The following is a 27,332-nucleotide window of genomic DNA, read 5'->3' as shown; positions in this document are numbered from 1 at the left end:
CTTAGTTGTTAAGAGGGGTGCATCTCTGGTTTGTGAGGGGTTTTATTATGTTTTGGATTTTAATGGATGGAAATGTGTTTATTTTTTCCTGTGATATATTATAAAGTGAAAAAGTTAATAAAAATATATTATTTAAAAAAGATACTGACTGCATTTTGAGCAGTTTTTCTGTGTGACTCCAAAAAGAAAATGCTCTGTCACTCTCAGTGATAGCAACGCCCAATGAAACACACCACTAATCTGATCCACACTATGTTATCCGTCAAACTGAGAAACCTACAGCAGAGTACAAGTTGGAAACAATGGAACAGAAGATGAGATAAATGAGCAAATAATGATTAGGTTGGACGAGAAAGATGAATTAGCATCTCGGGAGAGTTGAAAAATCTTGACAATGACACTGGAGTTGAAGGACAGAGGGAAATGACTGCAGAAACATCAATTAAAGAGAGGTTTGAGGTGAATGGATCTAAAGGCAGCTGAATGAGAATTCATAGAATTGAGAGCTCATTCAAATTTCTGCTGCCTGTCTCCTAACCTGCCTGTGCTCGCTGACCTCCAATGGCTTCTGGGTGAGTAACGCCTCATTTTGAAAATGCTCGTTCTCTTTTCCAAACCTCTTCATGGTCTTGCTCCTCCCTAATCCTGAGATCTCCTGTGTTCCTCCAATTCTGGCCTCTTGAGCACTTATTTCTTTATTGCCTTCAGTTATCAAGAGGCTGAGCTCTGAGCTCAGCTTCCAGCCGCCCCCCCCCCCCCCCCCCCACCCCGTGACATCACTTCAGTACGGTGGGAGGTCTTACAACACCAGGTTAAAGTCCAACTTTGGCCTGGTGTTGTAAGACTTCTTACTGTGCTCACCCCAGTCCAACGCTGGCATCTCCACATCATCACTTCAGTAATATGATCAGCTTCATCTGTTAAAGGTACATTGCTTAAACATCCATTTTTTAAAGGTACTCTCACATGACAATGGTTTATAATAGAATTGCCCAGGGTAGCACGGTGGCGCAGGGGGTTAGCACTGCGGCCTCACGGCACTGAGGTCCCGGGTTCCATCCCAGCCCTGGGTCACTGTCCGTGTGGAGTTTGCACATTCTCCCTGTGTCTGCGTGGGTTTTGTCCCCACAACCCAAAGATGTGCAGGGTAGGTGGATTGGCCACGATAAATTGCCCCTTAATTGGAAAAATGAATTGAGTACTCGAAAAATTTTTTTTTTTTAAATAATCGAGTTGCCCCTTGGCTGCTTAGTCCTGTACAACAGAGGTGAGCTCCATGAATTGGACAGAGGTGATTCCTGTCACTTTAAAATTGACCTGGTTCAAGTGAAGCCTTGTGTAAATTGTAGGTGTCCCCCTCCCAGGCTGTTGACCTGTTTCTGAGACTCCCGTATAGCTCTGACTACCAGATATCTCTGTGAATCTCACCAGTTTTGGATATTTTGCAGTGATGCATGTAAAGTGCTGTCTGATTAAAGTAATTTTTAAAATTTTAAAAAAAGAAGCTGAGCTCTGAAATTCTCTTCCTCAACCTGTCCGCCGATCTCCCTTTCTTTCCTTCTTTATGACACTACATAAGACCCCTCTCCTTGGTTCAGCTTTTGGCCATCTTCCCTTATGTTGCTCAGCATCCAGTTTTGTTTGATAACTGTCCCGTGAAGCACCTTTGGTTGTTTTAGCACATTATGTAAATGTGAAGTGTTGTTGTGGGAAAATTAGCACAAAGCGAATGGCAGAGTCCATTTATCTTAGCATTAGAAAGCACAGATGCGACAATCAGGTTCTCCTTTTTGAACATTGGAATAACACTAAAGAGTCTGAAATCCAGAACTGTGCACAATTTGACAAAAGCAGCCAAGGCTTGATGTTTGTACCGGATTTTAAGAGTTGGTTCTGGTAATTGGTTGACGAAAGCTGTGCAGGGGGAGTATTGCACGATTATGGTCAAGGCCCAAGTCTGACTTGGTTCCTCCAGCAAACTAAGTTTCCTACCTGCTTTACTTCTGCACTATTTTATAATTCACCAAAAACGTGGAAAGCTCTGCATGCTGCAGGTTGCTGCAGAACTTTTAAAGAAACCTTACTATGCTCAACCAGCAGGGGGAGGCACGGTGGCACAGTTGTTAGCACTGCTGCATCACAATGCCAGGGACCGGGGTTCGATCCCGCCCTTGGGTCACTGTTAGCGTGGAGTTTGCACATTCTCCTTGTGTCTCACCCCCACAACCCAAAGATGTGCAGGGTAGACCCAGGTAGGGATAGGCCCCTTAATTGGAAAAGAAAAATGAATTGGGTATTCTAAATTTATATTTACAAAAAACTATTCTCAAGCAGCTCATTATTGCATTTATGAAAGACCGTGAAACCTTCATGTTGTGATCGAGCTGACAAAAGCTTGTTCAGTATTGTCTGAGGTGGCCTGATGATTCTTTGAGGTTTGGTCTGAATGGTGAACTCAAATTGAATTCTTCCCTCAAAATGAAGCAGTTGAGGTGGCCTGATGTATTTAAGAAGTGTACTATGCATGAGGCCATCAAGTTCTCATTCAGTTAACTATTCTTTGCAGCTAATGCCTTTGAAAATTGAGTGGCATAAACTGTCCGTGATAAAAGAAGAGATTTCCCATGCTGCCTGCTCAACTTGTCAAAGCAATATCCAGCCATGGTGGTACTTGGCTACACGAGGGAAAACCGATCGCTTTGGCAAACAGTCCGTGGGGGACACAGTGAACCAAAAGGGAACTCGGGGGGAAATGAACAAGCTAAAGAAATAAATCAGCTAAGTATACCACTAACAAAGTGAGTGCACTGCAAGATTCAATAGTTAAAGTGGGAGCGGCGAATGATTGAATCGTTAAATCGTTTAACAATAAGCGGTTATTGGCTTTACAAGCATGGAAGAGACTAGTTGATTAGTTGAGTATGCAGTTAAGATACTGAGTAACAAACAACTGTTGTTGAGAACTTTACTCACTAGCCGGGCCCTGAGAGCCATTTTTCTGTGGTTCAATTTGTTCCATAGGACTCTTTACTGGTACTGAGGGATTGCGCGTCTTGAGCTGGAAGGAAACCTGGAATTTCAGGCAGAAGGTTTAGGACTTTAATAGATGCAGCATTGTTATTCTGAATCTGGAAACAAAGTGAATTGTTGAGTATTCTAAGGAGCACAAAGCCCAAACAATCAGACAGTTTGTTCTCCACGCTACTGTGCGATCAGATGGTAAAAGGCAGTCTTTGTACCTGTTAATCTTCAGATTGATGCCTGATGGTATGAGATATACAGAATGTTTCTGCAGGCAAGATCAAACCTTAACCTCATCAACCTTCTGCTTTAGGTTTTTGTGTTGCTATTTGGTTTCCCACTTCACACGGAATCTGGCTTTTTTTTCTGCTTATATCTCAGGGTACAAGTTCCCATCCAATATGCCCTCTGATTTTATCGACTTATTTCTCTTTTTACTTTAGCTTATGTACCAAATGGCGCTGAGCTCTGATTTCCATTTAAAAAAAATTTAGAGTATGCTATTATTTTGCCCCAATTAAGGGGGAATTTAGCGTGGCCAATCCACCTCCCCTGCACATCTTTGGGTTGTGGGGGTGAAACCCACACAGACACGGGGAGAATGAGCAAACTCCAAACGAAGAATGACCTGGGGCCAGGATCGAACCCAGGTCCTCGCCGCCATGAGGCAGCAGTGCTAACCGCTGCGCCACCAGCAAATGCTGCCCTCAAATTGGCCACCTTGTTCCTGCTTAACAAAATGCTAACACTTGAAGCACTTTGCAAAGTGCTGAAGGCGTGAACAGTGCTAACTAGATTAAAGACTTTCCCTTCTTTTCTTGATGTTTCAATGAAAACTGCCCAATTTCACAGAATCTTAGAACAGCACGAGACAGCAAAGGCCATTTGGCCCCCTGAGTCTGTACGTGATCTTTCAAAGAACTATCCATTTGGGCCTACTCGTTTTTCCTCAAATTGACTGGGACCAATTTGTAATTTCAGACCGTGCTGTGAGATGATCCAGAGGTGGGCTTCAGGCCACCAACTGGAATCCCTTCACTCACGGTGAACATTTTGTGAATTATGTGACTTTGCTTCTGACAAGTGTAAGGTTCTGAGTGACATCACTTTGACAGCTTCTGTTCTTTTCCAGGTATCGTGCGAATAGATTTGAAATTTCAGTGAAATCCAGCTTTCCTGAACATGGAATTTACAGTGCAGAAGGAGGCCATTCGGCCCATCGAGTCTGCACCGGCTCTAGGAAAGAGCACCCTACACAAGGTCAACACCTCCACCCTATCCCCAGTAACCCCACCCAACACTAAGGGCAATTTTGGACACTAAGGGCAATTTAGCTTGGCCAATCCACCTAACCTGCACATCTTTGGACTGTGGGAGGAAACCGGAGCACCCGGAGGAAACCCATGCAGACACGGGGAGGATGTGCAGACTCCGCACAGACAGTGACCCAAGCCGGAATTGAACCTGGGACCCTGGAGCTGTGAAGCAATTGTGCTATCCACAATGCTACCGTGCATCAGGAAAATCCCAGGCTTTTTGGTGGAAGGAGTACATGTACTCTGTCCTGGGCGATTGGAGGGGAGTAGACTGCCTGAGATTCAGCTGGGGGCTGTGCTAAAGAATTCTTACGTGTGCATATCATGTGAGGACAAGGTAAGTCTGAGCTATGATGAGAAAATAACTTGTTCATACCCAACACCGGGGTGGAATGATCAAAATGGTGACTTTGGCAGCACGGTGGCGCAGTGGATTAGCCCTGTTGCCTCACGGCACCGAGGTCCCAGGTTCGATCCCGGCTCCGGGTCACTGTCCGTGTGGAGTTTGCACATTCTCCCCGTGTTTGCGTGGGTTTCGCCCCCACAACCCAAAGATGCGCAGGGTAGGTGGATTGGCCACGCTAAATTGCCCCTTAATTGGAAAAATGAATTGGATACTCTAAATTTTTTTTAAATGGTGACTTAGGCAAGTCTCTGCAGAGCTGACACTGTGCATGGATCTGTCTCAACATTTCTAAAACACTCCACCTCACTTCCCGCTCCATCTTTAAGATGGTGCTTAAGATCTATCTCTTTGACTTATCTTTTAGTCGCCTATCCTCATGTTGCCTTCTGTAGCTCAGTGCCAACGTTCTTCTGGCTATGTTCCTGTGAAGCAGTTTGGGATGATTTGCTATGTTAAAGGTGCTATATAAATGCAAACTGTTGTTGCCCTGGGGAGGGGAAATGCTTCAATAGCTTCTTTCTGATGCTTCAATTTTAAATGATGGGCCAAGCCATTTTATGAATGAGCTGCCAGCTTGCAAGTCCTTTGCTTTTGATGTAGTGCTGTTCTACGACCAGCAGAGTGCAGTGTACCACAAGTAATGCTGGATTGAATCTTCGATGGAGAGTTTTCTCCATCAACAGGTTCAAGGCAGCAACCCACTTGAGATTTGTTTTACAGGATGTGACTAACACTTTGCAGGCCAGCATTTATTGCCCATCCTTAAATGCCCCTTGAGAAGGTGAGCTGCCTTCTTGAGCCGCTGCAGTCCATGTGCTATAGGTACACCCACAGTGCTGTTAGGGGGAACGTTCCAGGATTTTGACCCAGCGGCACTGAAGGAATGGCGATTTACTTCCAAGTCAGGGTGGTGACTGACATGGACTGACAAACTTACAGATGGCGATGCCCAGGTATCTGCTGCCCTTGTCCTTCTATGATGTGGAGATGCCGGCCTTGGGCAGTGTTGGGCACAGTAAGAAGTCTTACAACACCACGTTAAAGTCCAACAGGTTTATTTGGAATCACTAGCTTTCGGAGCACAGCTCCTTCATCAGGTGAGTCAATCTAGATAGTAGAGATCATGGTTTAAAAGATGTTCCTGCAATGCATCTTGTAGGTGGTGCACACTGCTGCCACTGTGGAACTCACCAAGGCTCCCCAGGCAACACCTTCCAAATCCACAACCACTACCATTTGTAAAGGCAAGAGCAGCAGATACCTGGGAACACCCACCTCCTGGAAGCCCTCCTCCAGGTCACACTCTCCTGACTTGGAAATATATCGGCCGTTCCTTCACTGTCACTGGGCCAGAATCCTGGGACCCCCTCCCTAACAGCACTATGGGTGTACCTACGCCACAGGGACTGCAGCGGCTCAAGAAGGCAGCTAGCTCACCACCACCTTCTCAAACGGCAATGAGGGATGGGCAATAAATACTCTCCGAGCCAGTGATGCCCCACATCCTGTAAAGAAATCTCAACTGGATTGCTGCCTTGAACCTGTGGTTCAGACTCTGTGTTATAAAGAGGTCACGGGCATCACAATGGCAATGATGCAGCTGTGGCCCACAGGATTTGACTTGATCTCTTCAGCAGAGTTTGGAGTCTGTGGGACTCATGGCTAATTCAAGGGTTACTTCATCCAACTTTGTCAAGACCCCCACTGACTCTTGTCTTGGCATTCATCTTGGCATTCAGGGGCTGGTTTAGCACAGCGGGCTAAATAGCTGGCTTGTAATGCAGAACAATGCCAGCAGCGCGGGTTCAACTCCCGTACCAGCCTCCCCGAACAGGCGCAGGAATGTGGCGACTAGGGGCTTTTCACAGTCACTTTATTGATGCCGACTTGTGACAATATTATCTGCCCAAAGCACTTTCTGCAGGTGACCTGGTTATTTAACCAACATTCAGTGTTGACCAGTCATTGGTAACACTGGCTCCAGATTTTAACTCTTCAATTGACAGGAGTGTAATCTGTAGTTGTGGCATGCAAGCCTGAGCTTATAATAGGTAGTGTCAGAAAGATAGTCCAATGTCTACTGCCGTGAGGACATCAAAATGGCATTGTTCAGTTCCCTAAATAAAAGCATTGTGAATATATTATGAAAAAGCAGATCCAGGCCCCGAATTTGATTCCAAACTGTGATGAAATAATGACAGCACTAATTGGGTTTAATTTCTCTTGGGCGTGTGTTGTTTGCAGTTACAAATCACCAGCCAGCCAATTCTTTTTTTTTTAAATTTAGAGAACCCAATTATTTTTCTCCCAATTAAGGGGCAATTTAGAGTGACCAATCCACCTACCCTGAATAACGTTTTGGGTTGTGGCGGTAAGAATGTGCAAATGCCACACGGACAGTCACCTGAGGACCAGAATCGAACCCGGGTCCTCAGCGCTCTGAGGCAGCAATGCGCCACCGTGCCGTCCTTAGCCTTCTGACGGAAGGTGTGGGCATTGGATAAGAAGAGCATTGAACCTGGCTGTAATCAAGTCGGCTGACCAGCCTCGTACACAGACACCTTTGGACAAGGCATGGCGCCAGTGAATCGAGGAAGCCTCAATGTTCAGAATGGTTCGTTCCCTATTTCCAATGCAATACTAAGTCAATTCTACAGCTTGGGCTAAATATAGTCAAGTTCCCCACTATCTGCTTCATTCTTTTCCCCCTGACTCCACCAGTGCAGCCTCTTCCATTCACCAAGCATTTCTGAAACTTTGCTCTAATTTTAACAAAGCCATGGCTCGAATATTGTAAAGAGACAAAAGTATCTTTAACTCATTAGATATTTTCCATCAGTTCTATTTATATATCAACAACATTAATCTATTAGTCTTGTAAATAACTTGCCTGCCTTTATATGGTTTAACCAATGTGTAGTGTGTGTTGACAGTACAGGGATGATTCCATTCTACATTGCTCCTTGTGAATGTTACAACACACAATCATCCCTTGTGTATACATGGGGTATTGTGCGGTGCTGGCATTGTACACCAGGGGTTTGTTGGCTGAGGCTCTGTGGGTGCAGGGGTTGGGAATGATATAAATGTCCTAATCTAGGATCCTCTGCCTGTGCCTCTTCCTATTTTAAAATAAATTTAGAGTGTCCAATTCATTTTTTCCAATGAAGGGGGCAATTTAGCGTGGCCAATCCACCTACCCTGCACATCTTTGGGTCGTGGGGACGAAACCCACGCAAACACGGGGAGAATGTGCAAACTCCACACGGACAGTGACCCAGAGCCGGGATCGAACCTGGGACCTCAGTGCCATGAGGCAGCAGTGCTACCCACTGCGCTGCCGTGCTGCCCCTCCTGTGTCTCTTCCCTTGTCATCCTTCAGCGTACAGGTAGATTGTTTAAGATTACTTCCAGTCATCAATGGGCTGAGGATGACTAGAATGTGTGTGTGACAGGACACTAATTACCAAGGGAAAGACTGTCGCCAACGTACCCAGATTGGCACCAATGCTTCATCAGTATGCTGAAAGATACTTGTGAGCAGAATTCTAGCTGGTGGAATGAAAGGGAAGGTAGCTAACAGGTAGCAGACAGTCATGATACATGGTTGTTTTTTTAGATTAGAGGAAGGTTTGTAGTGGAGTTCCCCAGCGCCAGCATTGGGATCTTAGCTCTTTCTGATAAATAATTAATGATCTAAAATGTTCAGGGCATGATTAAAAACTTGGAGATGGTACGAAGATTGGTAGCATTATCAACTGTGATGAGGATGGTCTTGAACTGAAAAAGGACACACACATGTTGGTGGATTGGGCAGACAGGTGGCAGATGAAGTTCAATGCAGTGAAGTGTGAGGTGATTCATTTTGGCAGGAAGAATATGGAGAGACAGTATAAAAACAGGGAGAAACTCTAAAGAGGTCACAGGAACAGATGTTTCTGTACATAAGTGATGGAAGTTGGCAGGGCAATTTGAAAGAGCAGATCATAAAGTATACATTTCTTGGGCATTGAATACAATAGTAAAAATATCATGTTGAACATATATATGATGTGGAGACATATATATGACACTAGTTAACTGTAGTTCTGGGCACCATACTTGAGGAAGGATCTGAAGACATTGCAGAGCGTACAGAGCAGATTCCAAGGATGAACAAGTGTAACTGCGGGGTCAGATTGGAGAGATTGGGTTTTTTTACTTGAAGAAAAGAAGGCTGAGAGGAGACTTCATAGAATCATAGAATTTACAGTGCAGAAGGAGGCCATTCGGCCCATCGAGTTTGCACCGGCTCTTGGAAAGAGCACCCGACCCAAGCCCACACCTCCGCCCTATCCCCATAACCTAGTAACCCCGCGCAACACAATTTTGGACACTAAGGGCAATTTAGCATAGTCAATCCACCTACCCCACACATCTTTGGACTATGGAGGAAACCGGAGCACCCGGAGGAAACCCACGCACACATGGGGAGAATGTGCAGACTCCGCACAGACAGTGACCCAAGCCGGGAATCGAACCTGGGACCCTGGAGCTGTGACGCAATTGTGCTAACCACTGTGCTACCGTGCTTCCCATACCACTTGACAGAGGTATTCATGATCTGGAGGGTGTGGACAGGGTGAATAATGTGAAACTGTTCCCTGTTCCAGAAAAAGCTGGAACCTGAGGTCACAGCCTCAGACTGAAGGGACGATCCTTTAGAACTAGAGATGAGGAGGAATTTCTTCAGCCAGAGGGTGGTGAATCTGTGGAACTCTTTGCCGCAGAAGGCTGTGGAGGCCAAATCACTGAGTGTGTTTAAGACAGAGATAGATAGATAGGTTCTTGATCAATAAGGGGATCAGAGGTCATGGGGAGAAGGCAGGAGAATGGGTATGAGAAACATATCAGCCATGATTGAATGGCGGAACAGACTCGATGGGCTGAATGGCCTAATTCTGCTCCTGTGTCTTATGGTCTCTCAAGAGTACATCACGAATTAGAGGGCAAAGATTCAAAATAATTGGTAAAAGGAGTGATTTGTTTTCACCCAGAGGGTGGTTGGAGTCTGGCACATACTACCTGAGAGGTAGATTAAATTGAGGTATTCAAAAGAGATTGGATTGCGATCAGGAAAGAAGGAATGTGCAAGGTTACGGGGATGAGGCAAGGGAGTTGGATTGGGTAGAATGCTCTCTCAGAGAGCCAGTGCAGACCTGGTGGGTTGAATGGACTCCTTCTGCACTGTAATGGTTCTGGGATCCTGTATCCATGTGCTTGTTGAAGCAATTGTGTCTTGCCACAGCACAGGGTATTACATCTGTCCTAGCTGACAGTGAGAGCTGCATTGGCAAACGTTTTGGGAAAAGCCCTGAAAGTTTCTGATGCTGTTCCTAACTCTGACGGACAAATGATCACGTAACTGTTTAATTTGCTGACAAAGGTCCTCTGATTGTGAATCATCGGAAGGGCTGAAAACTATAATAAGAATAGAGCACAAATCAAATGAAGAAATGGTGTGTGTTTCATTGGAATTGCTTTGCTCACCTCATCAATGCTGTCCCTGTCTTGGTCTTTGGTCTTTGATTTTTTTTCCTTCTTGTCTACTTCTTTCTTGTCCTTTTCAGGTAAGATATCATCTAACCAAGCAAGGTCATGCTGGGAGAAAACCCAGTCCAGTAACTTCCGCACGACAATGAGAGCGAGGATCTAGCATGGTGATGGAAACAAGCAGAAGACTTTGCAGGTAAATATTTCTGAAAAAACTGCTGAAGTTACAATTGAGACACAAACGCAAATCCCTCACAATCACAGAATCAACTTTTACTCTTCAGAAAGTCAGTAATTTCCCCCACTTTGGCGCTGACTCCTAAAAGCAAAGTCGAAAAGCTTGCAGAAATGCAATGTTGGGATGTGACATAAAAAGGCCCATGGTGGCCCACGTTAGGATTGACACCACACTGGTGGATTGAGCCTGTAGCTGTGGGTTTCCGCAGTTTCTGAAGCCGCAGCTGGTAAATTGAAGGTATATTCCTGGCTCTGGCCAATTAGTCATGCAACACGGGTTTATGTAATATGCAGTGCCACCAGTCAGCGTGTAATCCTGGCTGCAGTGAGGTCCTGACCCTTGCCACTGAGTAACCTTTCACAACAGTAATCACACATGGCCTGCAGTCCCCCTTCAGCCCTGGAGATTAGTACAGACATCCCTCGCAAGGAGGTCCATGATAAATGGAAAGAAGCAACTTGCAGATCAAATTGCAGAGTCAAACCAAAATCTTCCTCTCCAACTCAACTGCAAAGGGAAATGTTCACTCGAAGCGAGTTCACACCTATTCATGATTGAGAGGAAGAGTGAGATTATTTGTCTGACAGGGTGTAATTAGAATGTCACTATGTGGGTTTACCTGACACCTCATCATGCCCACGGGGTATCCCAATTCTCCCTCACAGCCAATCAATCACTCTTTAAATATATCACTGTTATGCAGCAATGTCGACAACAAGAATCTGCTGGAAGGTGAATAATGTTACTCATCTGAGAGCATGTTGAAGTGATAGGGATTTGAACCACTCCTTTGTAGAATCACATAATACAAAAAGTGGCCATTTGACCTATCAAATCTGTGGCAGCTCATTCAAGCACAGAACATGGGACCCAAATGGTCAATGAAACTCCTCTCATTTCTTTTTAAAATATTGCTATCAGGATACATTGGGCAAGATTCTCCACTCCCGCGCCGGTTGGGAGAATCGCCTGGGCCGACAAAATTTCCCAGGACGTCGGTTCGACGCCGTCCCGCGATTCTCCCAAGCGGCGGGAACGGCCCCGTCGAGTTCCGCAGGCCGGAGAGTCGCCGGAGACACCCAAAATGACGATTCTCCGGCACCCCCGCTATTCTCAGGCCCCGGATGGGCCGAGCGGCCAGGCCAAAGCGGCGGGTTCCCCCTGGCGCCGTCCAAACCTCGTCGCTGCCGTCGGGAACAGGGCGGGAACGCTGGGGGGGGCGGCCTGCGGGGGTGGGGGTGGGGGGGATCCCGCACCGGGGGGTACCTCAAATGTGGCATGGTCCGCGACCGGTGCCCACCGATCATTGGGCCGTCCTCTCTGAAGGAGGACTTCCTTCCTTCCGCGGCCCTGCAAGATCTGTCCGCCATCTTCTTGCGGAGTGGACTCAGAGAGGACGGCAACCACGCATGCGCGTTGGCTAAGATGCTTTACGCGGCGACAAGGCCTGGCGTGTGTAGATGACGCGGCCCCGATCCTAGCCCATTGTCGGGGCCTGAATCGGTCGGGATCGGGGCCATTTCGCGCCGTCGTGAACGTCGACGGCGTTCACGATGGCGTGGGCACTTCAGTACGGGAGTGGAGAATCCCGCCCCATTATGTATGCTCAGAGGTCACTGATAAACTCCAAGCCCCAGTATGACATTACTCGGATTTTAAAAAATGCCTCGTGGCCTCAAAATCTACAATTTGGAAACAAATGAATATCATAGATTATCATAGAATTTACAGTGCAGAAGGAGGCCATTCAGCCCATCGAGTCTGCACCAGCTCTTGGAAAGAGCACCAATATGGATGCTGCATATTAGGAATATGGATCAGATTTGTGGTTGAAGTCCCTTCGAGAGATGTGAGTTTTTACTTCTGAGGTACCCTCAATAATGATGCTTAGAGATTAAACTGTAAAGAAGGCTTTATTAGGCTAATAACTGTGCTACAGATATGGACGAGAGCTGACTGCTACACAGACCATGAGGCAGGCCTTTATGTATGGCTCCCAGATGGGCGGAGCCAGAGGCGGAGTCCCCAGGGTTCCAAGCCTGGTCTTAAAGGGGACATCACCTTACATGATGATAAGGCAGTAACCGTTCATCACAACTTCATTATGACCAGACTCTACAATCGCTGGATGACATTGTTCTGGCTATTTTCAGAGCCTGGTTGATGTCTATGCATCTGAATGAAATAAGTTGGTTTCTCCACATTTGGTTCTAATTTTGAAATAGCTTTGATTTCTAATTAACGCCTTGAACTTAACGTCTCACTATTCTGTTTCAAAACCTCCATGGCCCTGCTCCTCCCTCACTCTGCACTCTGCTCAGACCTGCTACAACATCCAATTCTGGCCTCTTGCCTATACCCAATCTTATTCTCTGCGCATTGATAGCTGTACCTTGAGCCATCCAGATCCCAAATGCAGGAATTCTCCACCTTCACCTCCCTCCTTAAAGCCTACCTCATTCACCGAGTTTTTGGTCACCTCTTCTGGCTCTGTACCAATTGCTGTCTGCTTAGATCTCATTAACAGTGCTTTATAAACACGAGTTGCTGTTGGTCTCAAAGCTTGCCTGTGCCATCCAAGTAAAACGTTCAAAATAGTGATGATCTCTTACCATGACAGGAAAAATGATCGCTGCTACAGTGGACTTCAACACCCAGAGAACACCCAAACAGATGACTTGCACCGTGGTGAATAAGTGGACCCGGCGCAATGGCACATGGCGGAGATAGGTATAATCTGGCTGGTGCTTGGAGGGCATTAGGAACAGTTTGCACCGATCCCAAAACTGGAGGAGAAAACATTCATGAGGACCAAAGTTTGAAATCACAATAAAGGTGAACATACTTCAACTTGTTCATTTAAGAAATACTTTGCCTGAATAATATCCTACACTCTTCCTAACATTTAGTGTCACAACTACAAGATTATGTCAGACCTCCCTCTGTGCACATTATGTTCAGAGTTCTCAGCTGGAATAAGGGGGGCGGGGGGGAGCCAGAATGTGGGTTCACACTGAGTGTGTGTCAGCAGCAGCTCAAGTTGTATCCCAGGGAAATGACCAAGCCCCCTGGATAAATACTCGGATCTATCTGGGGTTAATGACATGATTGTCTGTGTGAGGTCTGTCCCAATCTGATCACTTAGCCAACGGCAACTCTTAATTTGGACTGGTTCTGGTTTGTAGTTTGGATGATCTATTAACTGCTCTGTGCTTTTGTCAGTATGTTTTTTTGTATATGGGACAGAGGGTTGGAGACTGAACCTTGAGACAGGCGGTGAATGAGGGGAAAGGACTTACTGAAGGAGAGATTTGAAGAAATTGAAATTGAGATGGAGAAATGGCAGTGTATGAGAAACATAGCTGGAAAACCCCCCACTGTGCCCCCAGGGATACCCTGATTGATCTTCCCCGGGAACTTGTGGAATATGAGCTTCCCAACTAGTGGGCGGAGACCTGACCAGCTGGGGCTCAGAAGAACTGAGTATAAAGGCCGGTCCGGACAGGGACTGGCATGTTGGTTGTCTCAACAGGACTGTCGTCTGTAAATATATTCTCTGCCATGGGCAGACTTCCTGTGACCGTAATAGAACAATGGGCGTGATTCAGTGGCCTGGTTGGGCCCGACTTGGTGTCGGGACGAGGCTGTTGAATCTCGCGAGAGATTTGCAAGGCTTGAAACATCTTGTGAGATCCAACAGAAGCTCGTGAGACATCGCGGCTGGGCCAGATCCAGATTAGCTTATTGAAATGAGCAGAATTGCTCATTTAAATAAATGGACGCCAGATTTCCTCGGCACCCGGGACTTAACAGCTGTGCCTGGGATACCTCAGCAGGGCGCCATTTAGTACTGGTCCAGACATGCAGAGGCCATTTGCGACCCCTGGGTGGTCGGGGACAGGGCAGGGTGGCACTGATTCTCTCCTGGCACCTGAGCACCTTGGCTCTGCCACCTGGGCATCCTAGCACTGCTAACCGGGCCCTCTGTGAATGCCATCTAAGCACCCTGGCTGTGCCAACCTGGCATGACCATGGTGGACTGCCAGGCTGAGGGAGAGCTATGCCCATGAAAGAGGGAGTCAAGGGGGGGTAAGAGGGTGGATATGAAGGGGTCTCATAAAGGTTGGGTAGGGTGAAGGGTGGGGGCTCTGAAAGGAAGGGGGGGCTGAAAGGGGTGGTGGGGAGGCCTGAAAAGAGGGGGGTCCTCAACGGCCCCATAGCGGTGTGTACTCACTTGGCGGTGTGGGATGGGTGATTCCCATATCTGCGGGGGGGTGGCATTGCCCATGGGTGGGGGATGTGGGAGATCCTCAAGCCCACTCAGAGATCTGGGCACCCTTTCAAAATGGGGCCCTGATCTGCGAGGAGCCGGTCTAGCCGGCGGGTTCAGCTCCCCATTGCTAAAACAATTTCCAAGTGTGGGCTAGACTGGGAAGAAACTGCCCAAGGCCCAAAATAAATGATCAAGTGTGGGTGAATCTTGGTCTGGATCTGAGCTAAAAAAAAAAACCAACGGGAAATACCCCGGCAAACTTGTCCAAAATGACACTTAGCAATGTTTTGACTGAATCACGCCCAACATTCACCTTGCCTCTCGGCACAATGGGAAGGAGCAAGACAGAACTCTGGAATGAACAAATGGAGAGTGGGGCCTGAGAATGGAATGAGAGAGAATGTGTTTGAGTAACACTGGACAACATCAACTGGTAATTGAAAAATTCCGAGCATGTTTTCCCAGATGTGCTAATCTGATTGATAGTTTCATGTTTCTGCTGATTGTTCAAAGGTAATCAAAGATAAGGTATCATTTAGTGTAAAGACGGACCTACCTGAATACCATTTAAAGAGGCCACACCCATATAAAGGAATATTCCATATAACACTGCCATTGGAATGTACTGGGGATGAACAAACCAGTCATGAATATTAGTCAAATGTACAAAGAGCTTAAATAGTTTCAAACTATTAAATCTTCAGCACTTTCATTCCCAATCTGTGACCACCTCATTTTTTGCTGGTATAGAATGTTACTGTGCCAACATATACTTCCAATCAATGACAACAAGCTAGAGAACTTGTTTTGTAAACCTGTCACAATCTTCGCATGAGCCAAAGAACTATTTGCAGCCGAGGAACTATTCCTGAAATGCGGCCGCTGCGCACACAGTAAGGTGTTGGCTGGGGGCTGAACTGGAACATTGGGCGAGGAGGGGGGGATCTTCCCTGTTGTTTATCGATCGGTGCCGTGGGATCGTTTGTGATACCAGGAGGGCAGATGGGTCTCCAGTTCAATGTTACATTCGAAAGGCGGGAAGATGGAGATGCCGGGGCGAGATTCTCCGACCCCCCTGCCGGGTCGGAGAATCGGTGGGGGCTGGCGTGAATCCCGCCCCCGCCGGTTGCCAAATTCTCTGGCACCGGAGATTCGGCGGGGGCGGGAATCGCGCTGCGCCAGTTGGCGCCCCCCCGAGATTCTCCGGCCCGAATGGGCCAAAGTCCCCTGCTAGGATGCCTGTCCCGCCGGCGTGGATTAAACCACCTACCTTACCGGCGGGAGAAGGCGGCGCGGGCGGGCGGGCTCCGGTGTCCTGGGGGGGGCACGGGGCGATCTGGCCCGGGGGGGGGGGGCGGGGGGTGCCCCCTCGGTGGCCTGGCCCGCGATCGGGGCCCACCGATCCGCCGGTGGGCCTGTGCCGTGGGGGCACTCTTTTCCTTCCACCTTCGCCACGGTCTCCACCATGGCGGGGGCGGAAGAGACCCCCTCCACAGCGCATGCGCGGGGATGCATTGAGCGGCCGCTGACGCTCCCGCGCATGCGCCACCCGGAGATGTCATTTCCGCGCCAGCTGGCAGGGCACCAAAGGCCTTTTCCGCCAGCTGGCGGGGCGGAAATCAGTCCGGCGCGGGCCTCGCCCCTCAAGGTTGGGGCTCGGCCCCCCAAGATGCGGAGGATTCCGCACCTTTGGGGCGGCGCGATGCCCGACTGATTTGCGCCGTTTTTGGCGCCGGTCGGCGGACATCGCGCCGATTGCGGAGAATTTTGCCCCTTGTTTTTTTCCAGCTGATGCTCGAATTGCAGAGTGGATTCAATGATGAAACAGAAGCAGGCGAGGCAGACTAGTCTCTGTTCTTTCATTGCTTGGATAGCTATGAATAATGGCAATCCTGGGCTCCATTTAAAAAGGTTGCAGATGCCCTTGTGATGAAAGTAAGCAAGTTTATTCAATGAGCTTTAATGGAATGGTTGAGCTTTGTTGCTAATCTGTCTGGTCAGACTCACCTTCAGAATTGGAGCCAAAAACACAGAGACTCCTGTCAGAACGAACACAACAACACCAGTGAGCCTCTGCTCCCTAGAAAAGGAAAATAAACATGTAGGTACCGTGCAATGTATAATTAATCTTCACAGACTCTCACCATTTCCTTGGTCTGTGTGCTATTTTATATATATATATATATTTTAATTTAGAGTACCCAATTCATTTTTCCCAATTTTCCCAATTTAGCGTGGCCAATCCACCCACTCGGCACATCTCAATGAGATATGTACAAACTTCACACGGACAGTGACCCGGGATTAAATCTGGGTCCTCAGTGCTGTAGACAGTGGTGCTAACCACTGTGCCATCCTCATTGACAATGACCATAACCATAGATAACAGCATGACTGCGGCCTCAATTCTGTCTGTTGAATAAACCGCTGATTGGAGCTGAAGTGAAATTGTTAACCGCATTTCCATGGTCCATTGGGACCCATTAATTATTTTCAGTAATATTGGGAGCCGTGCCATCTCCAATCAGGCATGTGATCCTCTTCTGCCTTGCAAATATCAAGAGAAATATATAAGCAACTGCCTATCTAACCAAACTGCCTGCTTCCCTTCAGTATTTCAAATGGCACAGGAACAGGCTGCAGTGGGAGTCCAGTGCATGGCATCCTTGCACACACACACACACACACACACACAGGTTGGGATATTCCTTTCCCATTTTATGGAGTGCGAGTTTTGGCAGGGAACCAAGCCTTGGGAGTTTATCAATTCCCTCCACTGCACTGTGAAGTCACACGGAAAGACTGGCAGGTTTTAGTCCCGTGTTTCATCACACAATCAGGAGAAAATAATCATAAGTCAACCCTGGTATTAATGGAAGGTCATCCCTTTGTGTTCAAATAAAACAAAGACCCATATTTTAAAACATTTAGATTTTTCTCTGGTGTTTTTCTGTTCAGGTCTTGACTTGCTTCACAGCATGACTGGCGTCTGTAGAGAAACCATGCTTTCCCTAAGTCTTTAGCCCTTTCCAAAATCCAAAGTCTCTCTGAAGCTCAGTGTGCACACCATGCAACACTGATTCATGTCAGCACAGAAGCTTCTCTTTTAAAACATAAAATTCCAGTGCATCAATGTATCTACAGATTCAGGCAAAATGATAGAGAAGTACTTGACACAGACAGGTTGGAGCCCAAGACAGTCTTGACTTTTGATGTCAAAGCAGCGCTCCGAAAGCTAGTGACATCGAAACAAACCTGTTGGACTTTAACCTGGTGTTGTAAGACTTCGTACTTTGATGTCAAAGGTTGTGGCCTCAAGTTCCACTCCAGAGGCTTGACAATGTCAGTCAAGCTGAAACTGGGAGCGTGATGCACTCTCAGTGCTGGCATCTCCTGGATGAGTCATTGTGTTGTAGCCCCATGTACCTTGTAAAACATTTCCTGGCACTGTTTGAAGATGTGCAGTTAACCAATATCACTAAAATAGATGCTCCGTTCCTTAGCACTTTGCTGTATGTGAGAGCCTGCTGGTGGATTTCCTACAACTGTGACTACACTTGAGAAAAATATCTTATTGCCGAAAAAGCATTTGCCCAAAATGTAAAGTGGACTTGAAAATCAACGAATTGCACTCTGCTCAAACAATGAGAAACATGAGGATGTAGTGTCTGCAGAAGGTGAGTTTAGAGGAGATAGACTTTTTCAGAGATGCTTTCTTGTCATCCTTTAAGCAGCAATGTCAACAACTTGACATCGCAAGGCACTTCTTTTTTAAAGATTATTTGCATCTTAGAGTCCTGATCCTAAATAAAATAACTTTGTGTCTGGACTACACAGTTTCCCCAGTAGAAAGAATGCTAAATTCTGTGGAGCCTAAACAATTAATAAGTAAGTTCTATGATACTTTAAATTCTAGATCCTAAGTTAGCACACCGGGTGCCCTGCCACCTTGAGAAAATAATTTGGCAATTAACATTGACGAGGAGACATTGGGTAATATATGGGACTATGCCGGTAAAAGTTTGGCTTGTAATGAAATGAAGGAGATCCAGTTCGAGATATCACACTGTTTTTCTCGTCTTAGACACAGGTTTGACCCTGCTGTATCCCTGTGTGCCTAAAGTGCCTGGTGGGTGAGTGTGATTATATACATTGCTTATAGACCTGTGTTAATATTCAGTCATCTTGGTCAGGTGTAGTCAGGGAGCTGGAGAGGATTTTTGAGAGTCTAATCCTGCATTCCTGATTCTGGGTCTTCCAGGTGAGTGTGTTACTGATTCTAACGAAAAGAGGCCGTACAATATCCTGGCCGTTGCAGTTTGTAAGAATATCCTCTGCCCTGGATCAGTTCAATTCAAAACTGGCATAAATTAGTTATGGAATGCATCCCTATGGAATTCCTAACCTCTGTGATCCCATTCTAAATCCATAAAGCAATAAATAAATAATCTTTATTATTGTCACAAGAAGGCTTACATTGACACTGCAATGAAGTTACTGTGAAAATCCCCTCCGCCACACTCCGCGCCTGTTCGGGTACACAGAGGGAGAATTCAGAATGTCCAATTCACCTAACAGCACATCTTTCGGGACTTGTGGGAGGAAACTGGAGCACCCGGAGGAAACCCACACAGACACGGGGAGAACATGCAGACTCCGCACAGACGGTGAGCAAAGTGGGAATCGAACGCCGGACCTTGGTGCTGTGAAGCAACAATGCTAACCTCTGTGCTATCGTGTCATTCTGTATGGAGCCCTTATCTTAAATTCAGAGGCTGATTTAGTCCTGTTGGGATTTCCATGAGCTAATTAGTTTCATTTTGGTAGTCTTGATATCGCAATGCATAAAGGCATATGTCCTGCAGTGACAGGTTCTTCCTGTTTCCCTGCTCAGTTTGTTCATCTGTCGTTGAATTATATAAATCAGAGGCACCAGTTCCTTCAACATACTGTCCTGAATTGATTCATTGTTCCTATGTTCGTTATAACTCTTGTTTTGCACTTATAATACATAGATACATAGGAGCAGGAGGAGGCCATTTGGCCCTTCGAGCCTGCTCCGCCATTCATCACCATCATGGCTGATCATCCAATTCAATAGCCTAATCCTGCTCCCCCCCCCCCCCCCCATAACCTTTGATCCCATTCCCCCCCAAGTGCTATATCCAGCCGCCTCTTGAATATATTCAATGTTTTAGCATCAACTACTTCCTGTGGTAATGAATTCCACAGGCTCTCCCTCTTTGTGTGAAGAAATGTCTCCTTATCTCTGCCCGAAATGGTTTACCCTGAATCCTCAAATGTGACCCCTGGTTCTGGACACACCCATCATTGGTAACATCTTCCCTGCATCCACCCTGTCTAGTCCTGTTAGAATTTTATAAGTCTCTATGAGATCCCCCCTTCATTCTTCTAAACTCCAGCCATGCCCGAAAGTGGCGGTCTTCGGGGTTTCGGACCAGCCAGATCTATTCCTGGGGAGGAGGGCGGACGCCCTTGCCTTTGCCTCCCTGACCGTCCGCCGTAGAATCCTGTTTGGCTGTCGGTCAGCAGCACCACCCAAAGCTGCAGACTGGCTGTCCGACCTCTCGGAATCTTTCCAAATGGAGAAAATCAAATTGGCCATCCGAGGGTCAGACGACAGCTTCCACAGAACGTGGGAGCCATTCACCCAATTGTTCCGGCACTTGTTTGTGGCCAACAAACAAGCAGAAGAATACCAAGGAAGCCAGGAACCAGGGGGAAGCAGCCAAAGCATGAGAGGGGGAGATAGACCGGGAACAATAGAGGAGAGCCAGGGAGGTAGGTGGGGGGGAGGCAGGGAAACGTTAACCAACTTGACATCCACAGGAACAGAGAAAAAGGAGAATACAGGTGGAAGACGGGAGGGCCGGCTGAAGTGGCAGTGTGCACGAGACGGCAACGGCGGCAAAATCCGGCCAGGAGAAGCGAGGGGCAACACCGGCACCAGACCCACTCGAGGATTGCCCTCCGGAAGTGCCTCGCCGGCACAAACGGATGCCCACATATATATATATATCCTGTGTACATAACGGCAAAATATACTCTTCAAAAATCCAATAAAAAAACATTTAAAATTCTTCTAAACTCCAGCGAGTAAAACAACCTGCAAGCTCGAGAAATTTCAAGCTTACAAACTTGGGTCTTTGTGTTTAATTTCTGTGATGCAGAGCACCTGAAACACAATTGAAATGTTGTTAAGAATTACCCAATGGGTACTTAACCAAGTCAAGCTTGAGTGGCCTGCGGGGGGGAGGTCTCTCTCAGTGTTGGGAGATATGGATGTGCGTGTTGAGTGGGTTTGAATCCAGGGAGAGATAGTTTAGCTTGAGTGCACCTATTTTCATCTCCAAAGTCATGAAGGGAACAGAAATGTTAAGTATCATCTCCCAGTACTTTATAAGCATGGAAGGCGGAGTGGCTGAAAGGATTGGACGCTTACCTTCTGTGATCATGAGTATACAGGAGCTGGGTTGAAAGCTAACTAAAGGCGCACTCACAGAGCAAGCTCTGTTGAATGGCTTCTGTGCAGAGAGTTGGTTTCAGAGTGTTGGATGTGAGTGTGTGGTGTGAGTTCAAGTCCAATAGAATAGAGGAAAGGCTCCCAAATGAATGAAAAGAAGGCACCCTTGGAGCCGTGAGGAAGGTAGCAGGGCTCTGAGGGGGAAGAATGGAAGCCCTGAGAGGGTAGAAATAGAGGACGGTGAGGGGGAGAATAAGGGAAGGTGGCAGGACTCCCGAGGATGGTGAGGTGGATAGGAGCCCTGAGGAAGGGGGATAATAGAAATGGGAGCAGTTCCTCACCTCCACCAGTGTGCCTTCTTTTCATTTCTCCATTCTCACCCAGCTTATCCCTCCCCCCTCAGGGCTCCCATTCTCTCACCTTCCTCAATTCTCTCCCTCAGAGCTCCCATTCTCAATTCTCCCCCTCCGAGCTCACCTTCCTCTATTTCTACCCTCTCAGGGCTCCCATTCTCTCGCCTTCTATTCTCCCCCTCAGAGCCCTTGCTCCTTCTCTCACCACACTTGGGAGCCCTGCTATCCACCTTCCTCACTGCTCCCATTACTCTATTCTCCCCCTCAGAGCCCTGCTACCTTCCTCACATCCCTTGTTCTCCCTGCCTTTCCTGTCTGAACGCTCCACCCGGATTCAGGTTCAGGGAAGGCAAAGGAGTTCGGGAAATCGCACTCACAGCAAAAGACACATTTTATTTTTTTAAATATAAATTTAGAATACCCAATTCTTTTTTCCACTTAAGGGACAGTTTAGTGTGGCCAATCCACCTCCGAGGCACATTCTTTGGGTTCTGAGGGTGAGACCCACACAGACACGGTGGGAAATATGCAAACTCCACACGGACAGTGACCCAGGGCTGTGATTGAACCTGGGACCTCAGTGCTGTGAGGCAGCAGTGCTAACCACTGCACCCACCATGCTGCCCTCCCTGCCCATCTTTCTCAAAGCATTGACTTTTCACAGTTCCACAGTGACACATTATTTGATTTTGTTCAGATGACCAATATTTCTAGTGAATGGGCATTCACAACGGAGGCTGGAATTTTCACTTTTCCCGGCGATGTGGGATGGTTACAATGGGAAATCCCATGACAAGCGGCGGGAAGATAGAATCCCGCCGCCAGCGAACGGCGTGCGGCCTAGAAACACGCGGCTGGGGGAGCGGTGAACGCCACCCAGAGTACAGTTTTGTCTGGAAATGGGACATTGGACAGATATCAGAACCGGTCTCTCTCCCCCTGAAATGAATTATGAACAATTATCGAATCTGAGAATGTCCCCCGCCCACTTTGATTTGATTCAATTTGATTTATTGTCACATGTACCGAAGTACAGTGAGAAGTATTTTTCTGTGGCTGAGGGGACGTACACAGTACGCACACAGTAGACAAAAGAAAATCAACAGAGAACATTAACAAATGGTACATCGACAAACAGTGACTGGTTACATTTCAATAAACTCTCAGCAAACCTGCCTGGTGGTATTATTCTGAACCTATTCTGGGCAATGACTAATTATGTGCTATCTCCGATCCAGAAAACCCTTCAGGCTGGACACATTTCTTGGAATAGACTTGAAAAGAATTACAGACTACATGTTGAATGGCTGTTCTGGGGAATGAATGTTGGCATCAAAGAAATAATTCCCTGGACAGTACTTGTCCAAGTATGCAACAGCATTTTGCTAGAGACTGTTAGTTTGAACTGTTAAAGCTGACCAAACAGACCAACAGTGCTTACTGGTACGTCTCCATGTTTTATACATCATCCCAGACTTCATCTGTGCATTTAACGGAACAAAGAATGTCAGAGTTCAGGCTTTTCCCACTGATTCACAGCTAGATGATGGTTCTCACAATCAGGCCAGGTCCTTTATTAAGTACAATTTTAATTGTGCAGGGGTAATTCTGTCCAAGTTTAATAATGAGACCTTGACTCAGGTGGATCGTTCACTGAAGAATGTGTGGGGCACTCACCACATTCCCCTATCATCTCAGAATGCTGAAATTAGCGATCTGTTATTCCAATGTGCGCAAGGTCAAATTATTTGGGCAGAGTTTATTATCTGTTTAAAGAATATACAGAAGTTTTTTTCAAAGACGTGAAGTTACGAATATAGTTCAGTCGCAAAAATAGCTCAATGTGTGAAAGGGAGGGGGGGGGGGGGGGGGGAGGACCTGCAAATATCACATATCTGAAACAAAAAGAGAAAAAGCCACAAAATAGGCACATCGTTACATTTTAGCGAGCTCAGAAATTGAGCAGGACATCCGAAGAAGGGCCCTGGGTCAAAATGCAGACAGAAACAAGTAACTGGCTCTACTTTATCTCACCATGTGGGTGAATAAAACAATGAAGCTCGCAGCTTCGTGCTCACTCACCTTACCCCGAGAAACTGCGGTTGTTCACCCGGTGCGCTGGTTTCTGTTTCCATTTTTAAACCATCTATGTGAGCGATGGAAATAACAGTTGCTGCTACATACCACGGAAGGCCCATAAAAGAACAAATTGCCAGAAGAAGACCAACCCAAAACAGATCCAAGTGGTAACCAGCTCCTTTCTGCAGCAACGATGGAGAAATACTTCATTAAGTCCAATGTCACACTGGTTCTCTACATCAGGTTCAATTCAATACTTCAACTGAAACACACGATGACATGACAAATATGACTTTATGCAAAAAAAAACCTTCAGTCCCACTTTCACGCCCATTTCCATCATGTATCTTTGAGAAAATTGCTTGATTGGAACCTGTTTGACATCCAAGTGAGAACTATCATCTATGATGGTCGTGGTGTGAAGGGAGAGTGTTATGCATATTCCAGACAAATTCCAATCCACTGATTGAATATTGAGGTTTTTGCGAACAAAATATATGCGCCTAATCTGCGCCAGACCACCCTTTTAATGCTGTATAGAAAAGATGTTAAGGTGTAAAAATAAATTGGGAAAATCAGGATTTTTTTCCCCGATCGAATTCCTACAGTGCAGTAGGAGGCCATTCGGCTGACCCGTGTCTGCACCAGCCCACCGAAGGAACACCCCACCTAGGCTCACCCCAACTCTATCCCTTTAACCCCACTCATTGATTATGGTCAATCCACCTAACCTGCACATCTTCGGACCGTGGGAGGAAACCGGAGCACCCGGAGGAAACCCACGCAGACGCGGCAAGAACGGGCAAACTCCACACAGTCACCTGAGGCCAGAATAGAAACTGGGTCCCTGGCGCTGTGAGGTAGCAGTGCTAAGAACTGTGCCGCCCAAACAGAAGACAACTATTGTGTTGTGTCTGTCCTGGATCACAAGTTCAACGTCTTCTTTAAAGCACAATATCTGTGCTGTCAGCACCATATTTAACTGCAGCCCCTCCCAAAAGCTTGCACGCTGTCTTTGTAGGTTTAAGAAATGAAAACCTTGTTTCCCTGTGATATTGTCGGTGGAGGTCGGAGTTGGAGGTGATGGGAATCAGTTCTGAAGATGGGTGTTCACAACTGGTATTCGAGGTGAACTGGAGAATATCAAGGGGCCTGGTGGCATAAGGCTGGAGGCCTGAAACACGACCCCAGGTGGATACAAGTAGTTTGGGACTGTTGGCAATCCAAGAACCCAAGTCTGAACAGGCCAGAAGTTACAGCGGTCGGTTTAATTGCGGCAGACTCTATTGGGGTGAGTAGGTTGGTGAGCAGGCAGTGCAAAGAGCAGAAAAGCGGACAGGCTTTCTGAGCTGGGAGAGCTACATCAACAAACCAACGCTAACCAATCAGAGATAAGCATCCGGAAGGACTGATGACCAAAATTCTCAAGCTGATGGAAAGTGGAACACTGCAGAGATAAACTTCAGAAACAGCACGTTTAACAGCTTAGTCCAAAAATCCTCAAATTGCCAGCAATCTAATTAAGCCTTGTTGTAACTCTGTGCACCTTTCTGTTTCCTGAAGAAATGTTAAGGAGTTTCAGATAGTTACATTCCTTACCCTTCACCATTTGTTGCTAAGGAACCAAAGCATCGATACTTTGCTTAGTACATAAAAATCCATCACCTACCCTCAAATTGTGCTCCTTCCTGTTCACAATAACGCCTGTGATTTGTTGGTCCATGAAGATCAGAATGGTAACCAGGAGAGCAGGTAAAGCACTGGCAGGGTAGATCCACCATGGGTTTTTGCCAAAGGGAATAACAAACCAGCTTCGGTCTGAACGGGTCGGCTGCAGGGAAAGGTTTGAAGAAGGTGGCTTATTCAGTTAGTGCATACGCTTATCGGATGTGATCATGGATTGTATAATTTTACATTTACCTCGGCCGAGGGATGGTAAAAGAACAACAAAACTCTTGGCAGGCCCAATGAAGCACTGAGGTTATTGAAATATTCCCCCAAATATTTGTTTTTTGCTAGCGGGGGAGGGCGGGGAATATGCACAGAATCTTATCCCTCATATCGGGGTAGGGTTCCAAAGATTCTGGTGGATCCCCAGCCCTTTGAGATGAGCATTAGGATGATATTTGAGTGGGGTGGAGGTGGGATTCCAGCAGGTTGTTTTATCTTCACCAACCTCCATGCATGCTTCTGAGGAAAATTGCGGGACAATGAACAATGATCCCATTCCAGAAAATGCAGCTGGGAGGGACTCAGTTTTCCTGAATAAAAATATTTATGTCCCGTTCCCCTCCAGTGTACTTGGGATGGCTGAAGGTTCGTATTCAAATTAATGCACAGGCAAAATCCACCTTGCTCATTCTGCTCCATTCTTTTTATTTCCAATTCCTTCTGACCTCCAAAAGCAGAGTTCTTCAGTCAATTGGGCACCATCCTCCCCTTCCCTTGATAGTACAGGCTATTACAATGTGGAATTGCTGATTTGGTGTACGAGAGCCTCCTGCAATTGTATTTACTTGTAATGGTTAGCCAACAGCACCTCAAACTAGCCTGAACTGCAGCATCCTAACCTAACAAAAACCTTTGCAGAATCCCTCCAGTGCAGGCCATTTGGCCTATCGATTCGGCACCAACTCTCTGAAAGAGCACCCTATCTGCCACCGCCCTGTCCTCGTAACTCAGTAACCCCACCTAACCTCTTGGACACTGAGGTTCAAGTTAATGTGGTCAACTTGCACATCTTTGGACTGTGGGAGGAAACCGGAGCACCCTAGCAGACACGGGGAGAACGTGTAAACTCCATACAGACAGTGAACCAAGGCTGGAATTGAATCCAGGTCCCTGGCGCTGTGAGGCAGCAGTGCTGACCACTGTTCCACCGTGCCGCCCTCATTAATTTAATCCATGCAATTTGTGATTGTTGAATGCAATTTCGATGAAGTGCTCTGCTATTTTCACTTTTGCACCTTTCTCGAAACCATCCTAAAATGCCTCTGAAGGATGTAAACAACGCTTTTGTATTTATCCAATGTGCCTGTTCCACACTCTGGATTGTCAGAGGTGAAACTACTCATCTTAACCCTGGCTGTCTAGAGGACCTGGGTGATGTGTTTGGTGTTCTGGATCACATACAGGTCACCAACATTTGCAACACTTTTATTGTTTAAACATACTTAGACTGTGGGTTAATACGATACCAGCTTTAACTAAAGACCTCTACCTTGTCCTAACCAGGTGATGCACTCAGCACATGGTGAATGTCTGTGTTGCAGGCTGTGAGCTCTGTGCTCCTAGCTAGCTGCTACTCGAATGAACGGGAACTCTGATGCCCCCTGTCTTTATAGTGCGTGTGCTCTCACTGGTGATTGGCTGCGGTGTTGTGTATGTTGATTGGTCCCACTGTGTGTCCATCAGTGTGTGTCTGCACCATGATATACTGGTGTATATTATGACCCCCTTTTATAAAAAATGTACCTGCGTGGCAATACATAGTGTACAGTGAATGTTCCTGACTACGTGTGTGCAAAATATTTACAGGACTATGTACATAAAAACTAAGCTATTTACATGGGAAGGTGCCTGGTGCAGAATAAAAACAGTATGTCACAAGAATAACGAGATGAACACTAT

At 46.7% G+C, this 27,332-nt stretch overlaps 1 protein-coding gene and 1 long non-coding RNA gene across 6 annotated transcripts in view; one reads left to right on the top strand and one right to left on the bottom strand.

The window, feature by feature from the left end:
* The window catches only part of LOC140396933 (electrogenic sodium bicarbonate cotransporter 4-like), a 150,012-nt gene that overhangs the window by 4,539 nt on the left and 118,141 nt on the right, over positions 1-27,332 (bottom strand). For all 5 annotated transcript variants that reach the window (XM_072485871.1, XM_072485875.1, XM_072485874.1 and 2 more), the window contains 6 exons: positions 25,372-25,533; positions 23,706-23,884; positions 16,794-16,866; positions 15,343-15,411; positions 13,126-13,299; positions 10,273-10,434 (listed from right to left, as the gene is read on the bottom strand). In XM_072485871.1, the coding sequence (XP_072341972.1) occupies positions 10,273-10,434; positions 13,126-13,299; positions 15,343-15,411; positions 16,794-16,866; positions 23,706-23,884; positions 25,372-25,533 (819 nt within the window). The remainder of the gene's footprint in view (positions 1-10,272; positions 10,435-13,125; positions 13,300-15,342; positions 15,412-16,793; positions 16,867-23,705; positions 23,885-25,371; positions 25,534-27,332) is intronic.
* On the top strand, positions 2,988-13,246 carry LOC140396934 (uncharacterized). Its single transcript, XR_011936650.1, has 3 exons — positions 2,988-4,281; positions 10,353-10,471; positions 13,134-13,246. It is a non-coding gene; the product is annotated as an uncharacterized lncRNA (long non-coding RNA).

The sequence above is a fragment of the Scyliorhinus torazame genome, chromosome 20, assembly GCF_047496885.1.
Source record: "Scyliorhinus torazame isolate Kashiwa2021f chromosome 20, sScyTor2.1, whole genome shotgun sequence".
In the NCBI taxonomy this organism is placed as follows: domain Eukaryota; kingdom Metazoa; phylum Chordata; class Chondrichthyes; order Carcharhiniformes; family Scyliorhinidae; genus Scyliorhinus; species Scyliorhinus torazame.
Note: the sequence above shows the minus strand (reverse complement) of the source record. Positions and strands in the feature narration are given on the sequence as shown.